We start from the raw sequence: 14,507 nt of genomic DNA, 5'->3' as shown, positions 1-14,507 counted from the left end.
AATACTTTTTAAATTACGTCCATATTTTGATTTCTTAAAATGCACCAATCACCGAACACCTCTCAAAATATCTAATAATAATAATAATTTTGAAACAAAATTGAAGTATACCTGTCTATAAAAATTGTATATAATTTTATTGATGACATTTACATGCAAATTTGGTTATGATTATTTTGATCGGTTTTCAAAATCGGAATTAGATCTTTTCGATTATATAAACGAACTCTGTATATACGATTTTGTTTAGTGATGTTCGTATCATGTATTCACATATACATCTCTAGAAAAGGAAGTACACATATATCGTTACTACCTTGTGTCTCTAGTCACTTTTCTAAGTTGCTTTGAATCTACGCTTGTAAATTAAGATCTCTTCGGATTAGACATTTCTAAAGTTAACCAAGAAGATAGTGACGGAAAATTAACAGAGAATCTGTGTCATATATCATACATCGAATTTAACATTAAAAAAAATTAACATTACTTTTCATTTCTGGCAAGATGATTTTACAAAGAATAGCAAATTTATATGTTTTACGTAACATTAAACAATTCGGTAAGTTTTCATTTTGATTTTTTCTTGGCATATTGAAATATAATTTAGATAAATTTCATTTATGTAATCGTTATCATTTGTTTAACCTAACTAATTTTCTGTATTTTTTTCTATAACGGATCGTTAAAATTCGATTATGACAAATTCATAAATTTGGTGAAGTATTTTTAATGAATGGATTAATGTTAGCTATTGTAAGCTAACATTGTTAGCTATATTGTAATTGATAAGATGTAATATTGTTAGTAATTTTTTCTTAATACAAGTAAACTTGATTTTTTATTTCAGAATCTATTATAAAGCCTAGTAGTATGTTATTACAATATGGACAATTATCACAAACAAGCAGACTTTCTTCGTCACTTGCAAATTTGAATCTTACGAATTCTAAACTAGTTAATCATGAAAATCATCGATTATTGACAAAGGTTGTATGTCTTTGAGCCATATTCTTTTAAAATAATGTGAAAACTATAACTTGAAAATTGTTTCTTGTTTGTGAACAGTTACCTATGTCTCTAACCTTAAATGGAAATCAATCTCGCTTTACTAGTACAGGAGGCAATCATGTACGTTTATGGGTTATGGAAAAAATAGTTTCTGCTGCACTTCCAATTTTACTACCAGCTTCTTTGTTATTGGAAAATCAAATTGTCGATGGAGTACTAGCTATTCTTGTTGTAATGCATATGCATTGGTAGGTAGTTCGGTCAAATGCAAATCTGTATTCTGGGAAAGTTAATCATTATATTCATGTAAATAGGGGTTTGGAAGCTTTAGTTGTTGATTATGCAAGACCTATCATTATTGGAACGTTTCTTCCAAAAGTATTCCATCTATTATTGAATCTTTGTTCGATTGTAACACTTGCTGGACTTCTTATACTAATTTATAATGGACCTGGTATTGCAAGATCTATCAAAGATGCATGGAGTATCGGCAAAGAAGAAGACAAAGAAGAGAGTCCCTAAGTGAAATAATTTATTGCAAAAAGTTAGGTATGCCGTAGTTACCCTCTTTCTAAATTGTACAGAAATAAAGTATTTATTGCCTTACACTCATAAGAAATCTTTATTTATTAAATAATTAATATACGTATATACATAAAATTTTAATCAAAACCAGCAAAAAGCCAAAGTAATATATTTATTCACTATTGTTTTGTACAAAATGCTATTGAATATATACACCCTGTTCAAAACTTTATTGTTCCATTTTAATATTACAGCTTGTATATAAATGTAAAAATTATTATCTATATATATTCTCTATATTTAAAAATATTACTATTTTATTTTGTATTTTCTGTTGCTACTACTATTAAATTTACAGCGTCATTAACTCTTTATTAGTTAGACTTGAGAGAAGAATTTTTTCCGTAGTAACAGGACCATCTACAAAATTTTAAATATGATTATTATACATTTATATATATATTATATATATATTTCTAAAATAATTGATTGAAACCAATTCTTAATATAAATGATTTTTACCTAGTTGGTACCAGTCAGATTTTCCAGATTCTAATCTTGCAGCATTTAAAGCTTGGCGAATAGCAAGAGGAATTACAAAAGCCATACATAATGGAGGTTCGCCAGTTGCTGTAATATAATTTATTTACAATAAGTTATAAACTTATAAATTATTATTATCACATGTATTTACCTTTAGACCTTAATACACCTGATCGATTCGGTGTATTCCTTCTAAACGAAACTCTGAAGTCAACTGGAATATCTTTAGCTCCAGGAGGTTTGTAATTCTACATAAAAATAAAAACATAAACATCATTGATATGTAAAATTAGATTTTTTCTCAGGTATACTTTAAATTCAGTATAAGCATACCCAAGTTCTATAATTCGTTAATGCGCCAGTTTTAGGATCGTAAATCAAATCTTCAGAAGTCCAATATCCCATTCCCATAATAAAACCACCTTCAACTTGACCCAAGTCAATTTCAGGATTAAGACTGACACCAGTATCTTCTATCAGATCAACTCTTTGTACAAGATGTTGTCCTGTAAGCATATCAACTTCAACCTCTGCGATGGTTACACCATAAATGTTATAAGGCGTTACGTCTTTTGATGTAAACCTGAGAAAAACATAAATATAAAATTATCGTCTTTTCTTGAAGATACAAATAAGTTATCCAAAGAAATAAAAAGGTAATCTTTGTTGTTTACATGTAACGAGCACACAAATCAACGTCCTTCACATACGCTGCCATAACTAATTCCTGCCAAGTTGGCTTGTTTAATTCTTTTCTGATAGGTTCTAATCTTGATAAAAGTTCTTTGCAGGCCATCATGGTTGCCTAAGGTCAACAAAATTTAATAATCTCCAAAATTAACAATCGTACTACTTGTACAAAAAAAGAAAAAGAAAAAAAAAAGTAAAACTTACATAAGCACAAGATTCGCTAGTGATACTACCACCTGTGACGGAATTGTTAGGCGCAGTAAAATTATCACTTGGTCTGACTTTAACAAGTTCTAGATCTATACCTAGAATGTATGCTGCTACTTGAGAGATCTAACGATTAAAAAGAGAAAATAATATTGGTCGGTTTAATTCGTTATATCATAGAATTATTTTTGTTTTAATTTTGACTTTGTTACCTTGGTGTGAATGCCCTGTCCACATTCGGTTCCACCATGAGAAATGGAAACAGTTCCATCACGTGCATAAATGGTAACCATAGCATTAAATTGTCCCCAATACATGAGAGGATATTTCATTGGTACCAAAGCCATTCCTTTTTTTTTCCAACGATTTTCCTAGACAATATGTAAAATATAAAAAATCAACACTGACGGAAGGATCTATACATTACGTATTAATTAGATCTCAAAAGATTCGTTTCTCACATTATTAAACATCTCGACTGCTCTCTTTCTCGAATCATAATCAGCAGATTTCTTCAAATCTTCTATCAAGGGTTCCAACACACCCTTATCCTCTGGGTTCATATTTATCAATTTAACTTCAAGAGGATCTTTGTTTACTTTTGCAGCTATATGTTCCATTATGTTCTCTATCATGCTGATACCTTCCGTAGATCCTGTTTCAAAGAGAATGTTTGTTAAAAATCATAATATTATAAAAACTTGTATAAGGATTTAACATACCTGGTGCTCTACAATAAGTGTTGGATGGGAGATCCGTTTTAACTTCGAAACCATCACAGGACCATCGACTAGGATCGTAACAGCTGTGTATTCGATCAATTATTAGAAAATTATTAATTCGATCATTTTATTAAAATAGTTTTTTAATATCGATATAATTATATTATATATATATACCTTCCCATATGATGCAATACAACTGGTGCATGCAACTCATTAAAACTACAGCCGGCATTACCCCAATGTGTTGAATTCAAATACTGTATACGTCCATTATTGTTTACACCAACTTCGTATTCCTGTTTAGTGGAATATCTCTTGCCGACGCTTATCATATTACTTTCAATCGACAAAATGAATCTTGCTGGTCGATTAAGTTTATGAGATGCAAGAGCACACGCACAGGCTATTTGAGCTGATCGTGAAATTTTTGCTCCGTACGCACCACCCAAACGTCTCACGTTGACGTTGATGCTGAGAAAAAAAAATATTATAAAGATTCATCTATTTAATTAAAAATTATACGTATAAGTTATAATTACTTGATTATACAATAATTTTTATATATTGTTTTTATAGATTTATGAATGATATTGATCAATGAAAGACAATTTTTCATCGAGTGATGCTAATTTATAGTAAGCAATAAAAATTAGAATTATCAAGTGAAAATACTTAATTCTCATACCTATTATTTTTAATTCCAAGGCATTCAGCAATTGAAACTTGAATAAGATCCATCCATTGACTTGCTGGGTAAACATCCATCCCATCCTCGGTTGGAATACAAACGCAAGATTGAGTTTCCATGGTATAATGATATTGAAAACCGCAAGAGAACGAGCCATTGATAACTTGTTTCGTGTTTTTACCTATAAATAATATTATTAAAATTTAGACTATTCCTATGATACTTGTTAAAAATAGATTAATTATTTTAATTACCTTTATCTTTTGCAGGATTATGTGCAGTTTGGAATAACCTGGATTTATCATTAGTAGCTAAAGCGTCGTCGATGGTTAATACTGGTTTTGTTTTCAATGCATCGGTATATGTTACTTTTACTTTCTTCACAGCTTCGTTTGCAACAGTATTAGTTGTTGCAACTATTATACCAACTGGTTGTCCAGCGTATAATATTGTACTATCCGCAAATAGCTAAGGACAATAAATTTTTTGTTAAATGTTTAATTATTGTAGCTGGTGATAATGAAAATTACTGAAAATATATATATATACATATATATATATTATTATTTAACATTTAATGTTATAAATACTATAAAGAAAAGAGAGAAAAATATTTATTGTAGATTGTAGTGTAAAGAAACGATTTAATTATATAAAAGGATCGATAAAAAGTTTTACCTACCATTTCATCTTCATTGAGCATCATCAGATTGCTAGAACCTGAGATGAATATATTCTTTCCAGGAATATCTTTTGCTGTAAAGAAAGCTACCACTCCTTTCATTTCCTGAAAATATCAGCAATTCAGTAATTTCAATCACTATCTTCAACGTTTATTTTTCAATAATAACATACCAAAGCTTTCGATGCATCAATATTTTCGATTTTACCATTAGCTACTTCAGTGACAACGAAAGCACAGAAAACTTCATCCTTCAAAGGCATTATATCATTTACGTATTGTCCTTCTCCTGAAGTTTGATAAATGGCTTCCCTTTTTGTAATAGGTTTGTTCAATGGCCATATGTTTTTATCAGTATCGAAATCATGTTTAGCTGATGATAATTCACGTTCTAAAATTGTTCCACCACTTCGAAGTTTTGGATCGATGTTCTGTGGTCTTATACTTAATATAAACTAGAATAAAAGTTTGTTTATAAGTAATTTATATTAAAATATTAACAAAAAAAAAAGAAGAATTAAAGAATCTTTAATATAGTCAATTTTCGAAGGTAGTAATCGTCGATTAATGATAATAAATCCCTTTACTGTTTTTATATAATTAACTATACCTTGTAAAATAATCCTTCGGCCAAAGTTTTCCTAAATTCTGGCGAATAATCAGGTAAAACGTGATTTGGATTTAATTCTTTGTCCAATGTATCAATAGCAGATTTGACAACGTTCTTATCGAATATCGATTTGTTAACAAGAAAATCTTGAGTTTTATTTGCATGCATCTGCAAGGACAAATGTCGTATTTAAACTTTGTTAAAAATATTCACGTTTGATTTTATCAATTATTACTCACAAAATCATCTCTAATTCCACCGATTATAATGTTAGGCTTCTCCATAACTTTTCCTATTCCATCCAATTTGAATAAGAAACCAGCGTTAATGTGAGCATGCGCGTTTTGAGCTCTTGGCATGATCTAGATAATATATAATAATTAAATTTGTGAATCATTTTTAAAGTTATAAAAATTATCTAATTTTTATATGTAATTACCTTGTAAGATCTAAATTCGTAAGAGCTGTCGAGATGTGGAAGGACAACACTGTATATAATCTTGTGTTTCATATCACTTTCAAGAAATTCTAGCAAAGTCATCTCGATCTTATTTCCAGGACTTTCGACTATTATTTACAAGATAATGTGTTATTAATTATTTAACGATTAATTACGATTCATAAGTAATCGATTTTAATTAATATAAATTATAAATTAACAAATTTATTGGAATAAAATTATACTTATTTATGTCCTAAATGATACAACTAAAAATTGTGATTAGAAAAAATATTCTATTTATTGTTAGATATTTATTAACTCACGTATGTGTATGCGTGCACCAGCAGTTTGAAACATGAGGAACAAGTCCGATGGAAATTCATGATGTTTATGTTTGATCATGAGATTACCAGCGATGGTACCGATCTAAAAAAATATTTTTTTTCTTTCTTTTTCTTATTCGATCGTTTGATTTATTTTACATTTATTTTCTAACATAAATGTGTCGCTTTTTAACGATTACTTACGTTACGGACTGGCACACTTGCGATTAGATCGATATGATGAGCCAAATGACGTAAGTATTCAAAGCCCTTATCCTTCGAATATTTTTCAAATGTTTTCATTGCCACTGTAAGAGACACATTGCTACCAAGTGTCAAATGATTTTCAGATTTTTCTATTCGACGCAAATCGGGAATATCGTTTATGTCAATGTAAATATCTGGTTTTTCAATTCGATAAACACCTGCAATATTGAATTGATTATTTAAATCAGCTAGTAGATTTCGATAATAATTAAAATTAGAAGAAGAAGAAGAATTGTTTATAATTTGTTTTTTTTTTTATGAATAATATTTTTTCTTCGTATCCTACATTTTTTTTTTCACGAACAATATTTGTCATTCGTTTCCGTTCACTTTTTTTTTGAACAAATATTTTTCATGCTTTTTTTTCACGAAAAATATTTTTCCATCCATTGTCTTATCTTCGCAAATTTTAAAATGATTCACAAAACGAACCATGAGCAGTATTTCCACCATTCAGTATATAAGTAGAATTCGGATATGTTTGAAACATCGAGAAGAGATGGTCCACCGAAAGTACTTTGTGAAAATCTGCGTCCTCTAATTTCATTGAGACAGGTGTTGAGAATTCTAGACCACAAGATTGTCCATTTAAGCAAGGCAATCCATTTTTTGGACATTTTTTTATTTTATAAGCTTCCTGTAAAGCACAATAAAAATATATATACATAAGGATCATCGTCATTTAGAATTTACTTGTAAATAAATTATTTATAAATGAATAAAAATTGTTTTTACTTCGATGTCTTGAATGGCTTTCACTAACTTAGGTGGTGCATCAGAAGCAAAAGATTTGAATGCATCTAAAATTGGTCTGTAACCTGTGCATCGGCAAATGTTACTACCAAATGAATTCTCGATTTCTTTCATTGTTTGTTTCTTATCCTTCAAAAGACTGAAAATTTATAATTAATTTGATTAATAAAAAGAAATATATATATTATATATCAATAAAGATTGATCAATTAAAAATTGATGATTCCTAATGTCTAAAAAAATTCACGCATCATATAATTTTTGTTTAACTATAAAATAATCAAATATAAACAAATCAATGATAAAATTTCACTATTCCTTCTGCAACCATTATTATTATCATTATTATTATTTATAAAATTGTCGTGCTGACCTGTAAAGATTCATGACCATGCCAGATGAACAATATCCGCATTGTGATCCATTCATGTCTGCTAAGGCTGCTTGCATGGGATGATATCCCTTCATTCTATTGCCTATACCTTCGATAGTTTCAATTGCCCATCTACGAATAAAGAACAAAAAATAAAATAAAATAAAATAAAATAAAATAAAATATTTTTAATATTATTCTAATCTAATAAATTCTATCTATATTCAGTCATAACATTATTAATAATTAAAAGTGAAAATACATACCCGTTACATATAAAAATAGGTACAAGACAAGAATTCACTGCCATGGTTTGTCCTTTTACTGTTGCAGCAACAATACAAGCACCACAACCACCCTCAAGACACATGGATTTTGTACCTCGTAATTTCGCATGATCACGAATAAAAACGTTTAGAGATGTATCTGCCGGAACATCTTCGGATACTAAAATAATAATAATAATAATAATAATAATAATAATAATAATAATAATAATAATAATAATAATAATTCATTGAATTTTATATTATTTTTGTATTATTTTGTATTATTTTCATATTGTTTTTATATTAACATATCTATTATTATTTAATTAAATAATAATTTAAATAGGGTTTATTTCTTTTTTTTTATAATACCTTCTTCTCTAATTTATAATTATTTTCAACAGTATTTGTAATATAAAAAATTCATATGATTAAATGATAAGTAGGATTTTCTTTTTTTTAATAATATTTTTTTTTTTTCTTTAGTTTACAGTTACTTTCAATGGCATTTATAATCTCTTTATTTAATAGATTAGAAGAGGGAAGATAGAGAAGAGAGGAAGTTCAACAAATGGGATTACTCAAGGCTAATGAATGAGGGTCAAGAGGTGCCAAATTATCTAGAAAAAGGGTTGACGAAGGGAGAGAGAGAATAAGAGAGGAAAAGGATCGCAAGGTTTAAACTAGGCAGTGAGATGACGGAGGAGAGATAATGGGAGGGACTTGGCGAAAGATTATGCAGAATTTGTGGAAAGGAAGAGAAGAATTATGGAAGCGCATCTGAGAAAGATTTAGAACGGTGGCAAAGAGGAGAAGGAAGATGAGTGGATAGATTTAAAATAATTAAGTTAAATTTAATTTGGTACATGCATATATATGTACGTGATAATAAGGAAGAATAACTCTTTAAAGGAATCATCAATAAGAACGTAAAGATACATACATAATACTCTAAGTAGGGATGATTTTTTTAAATATCTTTTTTTCAGTTTATAATTATTTTTAAAGAACGTTTATAATATTTATTTCAAAGTCGTCAAGCGAAGTTTATTTTTAATAAAATGAAAAGAGAGTTTTCTCCTTTGTCAAAACAATTTTATATAAAATTGTTTATTTATCTTTCGTAAAAAATTTAACAACGCCAAAGTGAGAAATGTGACTGTCATTAAATATTGATTGCATTGTCATTCATATTGTAACAAATTTTAGAATTATTATTCGAATAATTATTTATTTCTTTGTTAAAGTTAAAATTATATTAGTTATTCGGTATACTATATTTTTTTTTTTTAATTATTTTCTTTCAATCTGTAAAATCGAATTTTTTCAATGATCCGAATCGCACTTATAATCTTGTATAAAATAGTTTGTACCTGTGTATGGTGTACCATTAATCGTCAAGTCAACAGTAGATTTGGTGTCCCTTGAAATGTAGAAAAATATCCATTATCCATTCAATTTATATGTCCTTAATTAACAAAACTTAACAATAAGAAGTCTTACATATTTGAAACTGAATGCAAATAAAATGAGCATATATGTCTTAAAGAAGCTCACTTGTTAGAACGTTTACATTAAATAAAGCGACACGCAAAAGTTTGCGAATATTTAAAAAATTTTGTTTCATTTTCTTTTTCTTGTTGTAAATAAAACTATCGAAGATAAGTAATATTTATATAAATACATTTTTATCATGTACAAAAACGTGATAAAAATATTGTGCAAACTTTATTTACATTATTGACCTTGCAAAAAAAAATATAAATGGCAAAATATAAATTTTGTACATTTATCTTTTTCCTATGACATTTTCTCTGCAAATTTTAACAAAAAAGAAGATATGGCTTAACAATATTTCGATGTATTATTTTCCATATATGCATATGGAAACGTCTATCTTTAGATAAACGTGAAATAAGTAGAATATATTTCTTTTTATTTGTTAATAAGAAAAAAATGGAAAAAGAAGAAAAGTAGCAAATAAAAAAAAATTTTTTTTCTATTTCTACTTTTTACAAAAGCCATTGTTTCTTCTGAAGATAAGATAACTTTATTCATTTGTTGATGTGTGTATAAATATATACACACACTTATGACATATATATATGTGTATACATATATATTACATATGGTTGCACAATTTTACAGCACATACGTACATTACGTACATTCTTCTTAGCAATGTTCAATTATTGCACTGTCATCTCTCGAGCGAATAACACGTATATACGTTCATCTATACATTTAGACGTATCAAAGTGAGAAAAAGAGAGAGAGAGAGAGAGAGAGAGAGAGAGAGAGAGAGAGAAATGAACATAATTTTTCCATCATCTTTTTCTCTTTTTTTCCTCTTCATTTTATGTAACCATCGATGTTATACTTTTTTATATTTCCTTTAATCTATTAAAGCGAATAGTATTAAACGTTATTTTAAGGATTTTATATATTTGAATTAGAACGTATCATTTTTCTAATCATTTCTCTAATCAACTTCTCTAATCATTGTTCTCTAGTTAGATTTTATTTTATTTTATTCGATTTTATATATATATATTATTTTTTATATTATAAATTAAATATAATGATTACTTATATATTAATATAATTATTATATACTAATAAGTACGATTTACTGAAATATTTAAAGATTGCAATTGAATTTGTAATCACATAAAATGAGGTAAAAATGAAAAAAGACTTCAAAGTTATATAACGTTATAGAGGGTTAATATAACGAAACGAGCTTGTTAAACGAACGAACGATATGTGTATATGTATATGTATGTCCTATAATCGTGACAACAACCTTCCGTGCTTTATTTAGCATATCCATATTGAAACGCTTATGTACAATCAATTAGGAATATAGGTCATTAGTTATTAGTCGTATGTGCCAGTAAACTCTAATCTGAATTTAACACTCGAAATAAGATCATTAGTTGTAACTAGAGATGTTATAATATGTCTGTGTATGTACATGTATATGTAACTACATAGATAATTTTTTCTGCTACATTGCATAAAACGTAGATCATTAAATTATTACGTAAATCATAGATCACCGTGCAACAATGAAATTATCTTATAACGACGTTCATTTAAGAAATAAAGACTCATCCATGCGTCGATTGAATCATTAATGCAATATTCTTCTTTTTTTTATTTTTTCTCTTTTTTTAACATTTGACCTCGTCCTTCAATTATTATATATTAACAATTGATTGATTTATTTAATTAATATTGTTTAAATTTTGTCAAAAGTATTTTCTTTTCTTCACGATTATATATCTGACAAAGAGTTTGAAATTAAATTTTATTATTATGTATTACCAGTTGTTATAACGAACGAATACGTAACGACGTAAGTCGGAGTATTAATGAAAATTACATCAGAGATTCCTTAATTATGACGTAGGCACATTTAACGAGTCTAATTTGGATTCGTTGAATGATGAGTTATCTTTTTTAAAATTAATTGAGTATAAGATCTTCATTGATTATTCGGATGCTTAATCATTTATGGACAACATACATAGACATCATATTCATGACACATATAATCAAGACTTATTAACCTTTTTCTTCAATAGATAGCAAGGAAAATTACTGAAGAAACTATGAAGTTGAAGTTAAAAAAAGAAAAAAATTTTTCTACGTATGTCTCATATATGTTAACATATATATTACATTCACGTAACTTCGAAGTTACTTCGCGTATCGATTAAAAATTTTTTGCTTATTTATAATTGAAAGTTAATGAAAAGAAAATTTAAGTTTCACATTATATAATAATTTTATTTTATTTTAATTTTTGATTTTCTTTTTTTTTTCTTTTTTTCTTATTTTTTTTTTAATTAAATTAACGAATAATAGAGAGAACATCTTGTAGACATTTTGTATACAATATATATACACGTATGTATGTATATGTATATATATATATATATATATATATATGTATGTATGTATGTATAGTTATACATTCGTTTGGTGAATACGATAGTATGATAAGCGTGAGAAAAATACACTCATGCAATTAAATTAATTCCATCTTATCCGGCATAGTCTTACTCAATGTATAGAGAACAATAGCTATGCATTCATGCATGTGCATATATGTATCTACCATATATATCAACTTTTAAAACCAGCTGTTTTCTATTAAAAAGAAATTTATTTCTAGGAATATTTTATTTATCACTTTTATAGTGCTATCTATATATGTACAATATGATCATCATTAAAACGTGAGTAGTAATATACGCGATAAATTGAAATTATTGTTTTAATCATTTTATCATTTCAAGAAAAACGTCATATGTTACGATATTTCTTTTTTATTCTTTATTTATGATAATATTACAAAAATCAATATTCTTTTTTTATTATCGGTCTCGATGATTTATTATCGACGTTATTCAATATTTCTTTTTAACAAAATATTATAATTTATTATATATTTTTATTACATGATGCATATACTTGTTTTAAAGCTAGCTTCGTTATCATTATTATCAATATAACTTTTATGGCGTCTCATGTAACATACGAGGATAACTCTATTGATTCATCATGCTATGTGCAATTTTATCAACAAATAAAATAACTATGAGGTAGGACAGAATTCGATACGAATAAAATTACTTTATATATATCATTCAACATAAATACGGTGTTTTATGTGTGTGTATGTGTATGTATGTATGTATGTATGTACCATGATTATTATAAAATCTAATAATTTTTTCGAAAAACGATGGCTACGAATGGCTCGAAATTTTATTTTCGAGGAAGACAGATTTTTATCATAAATTCACCTAATTTTCTTCAAGAAAGATGATAACTTCCTCAAAATAATTTTAAATGACAATAGGGCACTTTTCATGTGAAAAGTCTTTTAATTTTCTTTACAATGTTACTATTTCTTTTATTTTTCTTTTAATTCTGTGTGAATAGTTTTTGTGAGGAAATGTGTTTAGAACTTTTAAGTTAAGAGAACTACTTTCATTTTACTAAATATTCAAAATGAATATGGACAACCTTCATACGATAGTAGTCTTTGTTTAAAGTTACGTCAAACATTCTGTAATATATTAGCATAATTTGATGAATGAATGGGCTCGGTAACAAAATAATATTGCTATAACATAGTATATATGTATATATATATATACATAATATATATATATATATATATATATATATATATATATATATATAATATGATTGCGTGAATCATCAAAAATTTTTTGTAAATAATTTGTCAACTAATAATTTTTCAACATTACAGTTAAATATTTTTTTATAATTATAAATATTTATGAAAAGATATTATAAACATTTAGAAAGAGGTTTTGAAAATATATGCATGCATAAATGAATGAACGTATGTATGTATAATAATCACTTCTGAACTCTAGAACTGCGTAAACAACAGCAAAAACTTGAAATGGAGAGTGAGTAATATTTAGTAGGCCAGTTACTTTCACATTTGCACTCATTACGAAATCGAATAAGGAGTTGTACTTGCGCTCACATTTTTCTGGTAGAAATCCAAATTATTGTACAAAAGATATATATATATATATATATATATATATATATATATATATATACAGATTTTTTTTTATATATCCATATACATGTATACATATGTTTATATAAACTATGAAAATTATCTCAAATAAATAAATAATAGAAAGTAAAATTCTATCTTTTTTTAAACAAAATAATAAAAAGTTTTAATTATTAAATATTAATTTCTACAAACTTTCTTGAATAAAAAAAAAAGTGAATATATATATATTATATACATACCCAAATGTGTCAGCTGTCGGTGCCATAGTTATCAAGAATTTGATAGATGAAGCCAATAATAAATCTTTTCACTTCTCAAACATGAAAGTTTTTTTTAAAGCCAAAACTTATTTATAAAATATCAATGTATTTGTGTATATCTATGATTATATGAAACTTCTTGAAAAGTTAATTTTTCGTTTCGCTCTTTGATTCACTCGACTAAACTGACGGAAGGATTGTAACTATCTCTGATAACCGGAAAGTATTACTCTTATAATACTCCTATTCTGTCCCCACTACTCTTTATAAGATCATTACCGACTTTGAATGGTATATATATATATATATATATATATATATATATATATATATATATATGGTACACTATATATACGTATATATATATACACGTATAAGTACATATCGGGTGTTTTTAAGTAATCGGAAAATATTGCAACGGTGGATTCCCCATGCAAAAATAGAAAAAATAATCGTTTCGAAGTTATAGTCCGTTCGAACAATTATTTTCGAGTGAAAAAAAAAAGAAAAAAAAATTTTTTGTAGTAAAAAATGACAAAACGATTTTTCAAGTTATATCATATT

General features: G+C 26.9%; 2 protein-coding genes across 3 annotated transcripts; one reads left to right on the top strand and one right to left on the bottom strand.

Moving 5' to 3' along the window:
• The first annotated feature begins 234 nt into the window (after positions 1–234).
• On the top strand, positions 235–1,616 carry LOC127065317 (succinate dehydrogenase [ubiquinone] cytochrome b small subunit, mitochondrial). The gene is made up of 4 exons (XM_050997489.1): positions 235–559; positions 848–987; positions 1,066–1,256; positions 1,323–1,616. Exons 1-4 carry the CDS (start codon positions 505–507, stop codon positions 1,528–1,530), a joined length of 594 nt encoding a protein of 197 aa, XP_050853446.1. The 5' UTR covers positions 235–504; the 3' UTR covers positions 1,531–1,616.
• Positions 1,617–1,735: 119 nt separating this feature from the next.
• LOC127065310 (uncharacterized) lies at positions 1,736–14,157 on the bottom strand. Of its 2 annotated transcripts, none has more exons than XM_050997472.1 (25): positions 13,923–14,157; positions 9,479–9,528; positions 8,103–8,283; positions 7,837–7,968; positions 7,446–7,602; positions 7,143–7,347; positions 6,648–6,868; positions 6,444–6,546; positions 6,118–6,245; positions 5,918–6,040; positions 5,679–5,846; positions 5,242–5,523; positions 5,069–5,173; positions 4,641–4,854; positions 4,384–4,567; positions 3,873–4,169; positions 3,696–3,778; positions 3,435–3,628; positions 3,186–3,344; positions 2,971–3,099; positions 2,751–2,881; positions 2,410–2,659; positions 2,228–2,324; positions 2,056–2,163; positions 1,736–1,953 (listed from the first exon to the last, which is right to left on the bottom strand). In XM_050997472.1, exons 1-25 carry the CDS (start codon positions 13,946–13,948, stop codon positions 1,886–1,888), a joined length of 3,795 nt encoding a protein of 1,264 aa, XP_050853429.1. In that variant the 5' UTR covers positions 13,949–14,157; the 3' UTR covers positions 1,736–1,885. The 2 variants fall into 2 exon arrangements, with proteins under 2 accessions (XP_050853429.1, XP_050853431.1); XM_050997474.1 differs by lacking the exon at positions 13,923–14,157 and adding an exon at positions 9,609–9,628.
• Between the last annotated feature and the right edge of the window lie 350 nt (positions 14,158–14,507).

Source organism: Vespula vulgaris, chromosome 7 (assembly GCF_905475345.1).
Source record: "Vespula vulgaris chromosome 7, iyVesVulg1.1, whole genome shotgun sequence".
Lineage (NCBI taxonomy): Eukaryota > Metazoa > Arthropoda > Insecta > Hymenoptera > Vespidae > Vespula > Vespula vulgaris.
Note: the sequence above shows the minus strand (reverse complement) of the source record. Positions and strands in the feature narration are given on the sequence as shown.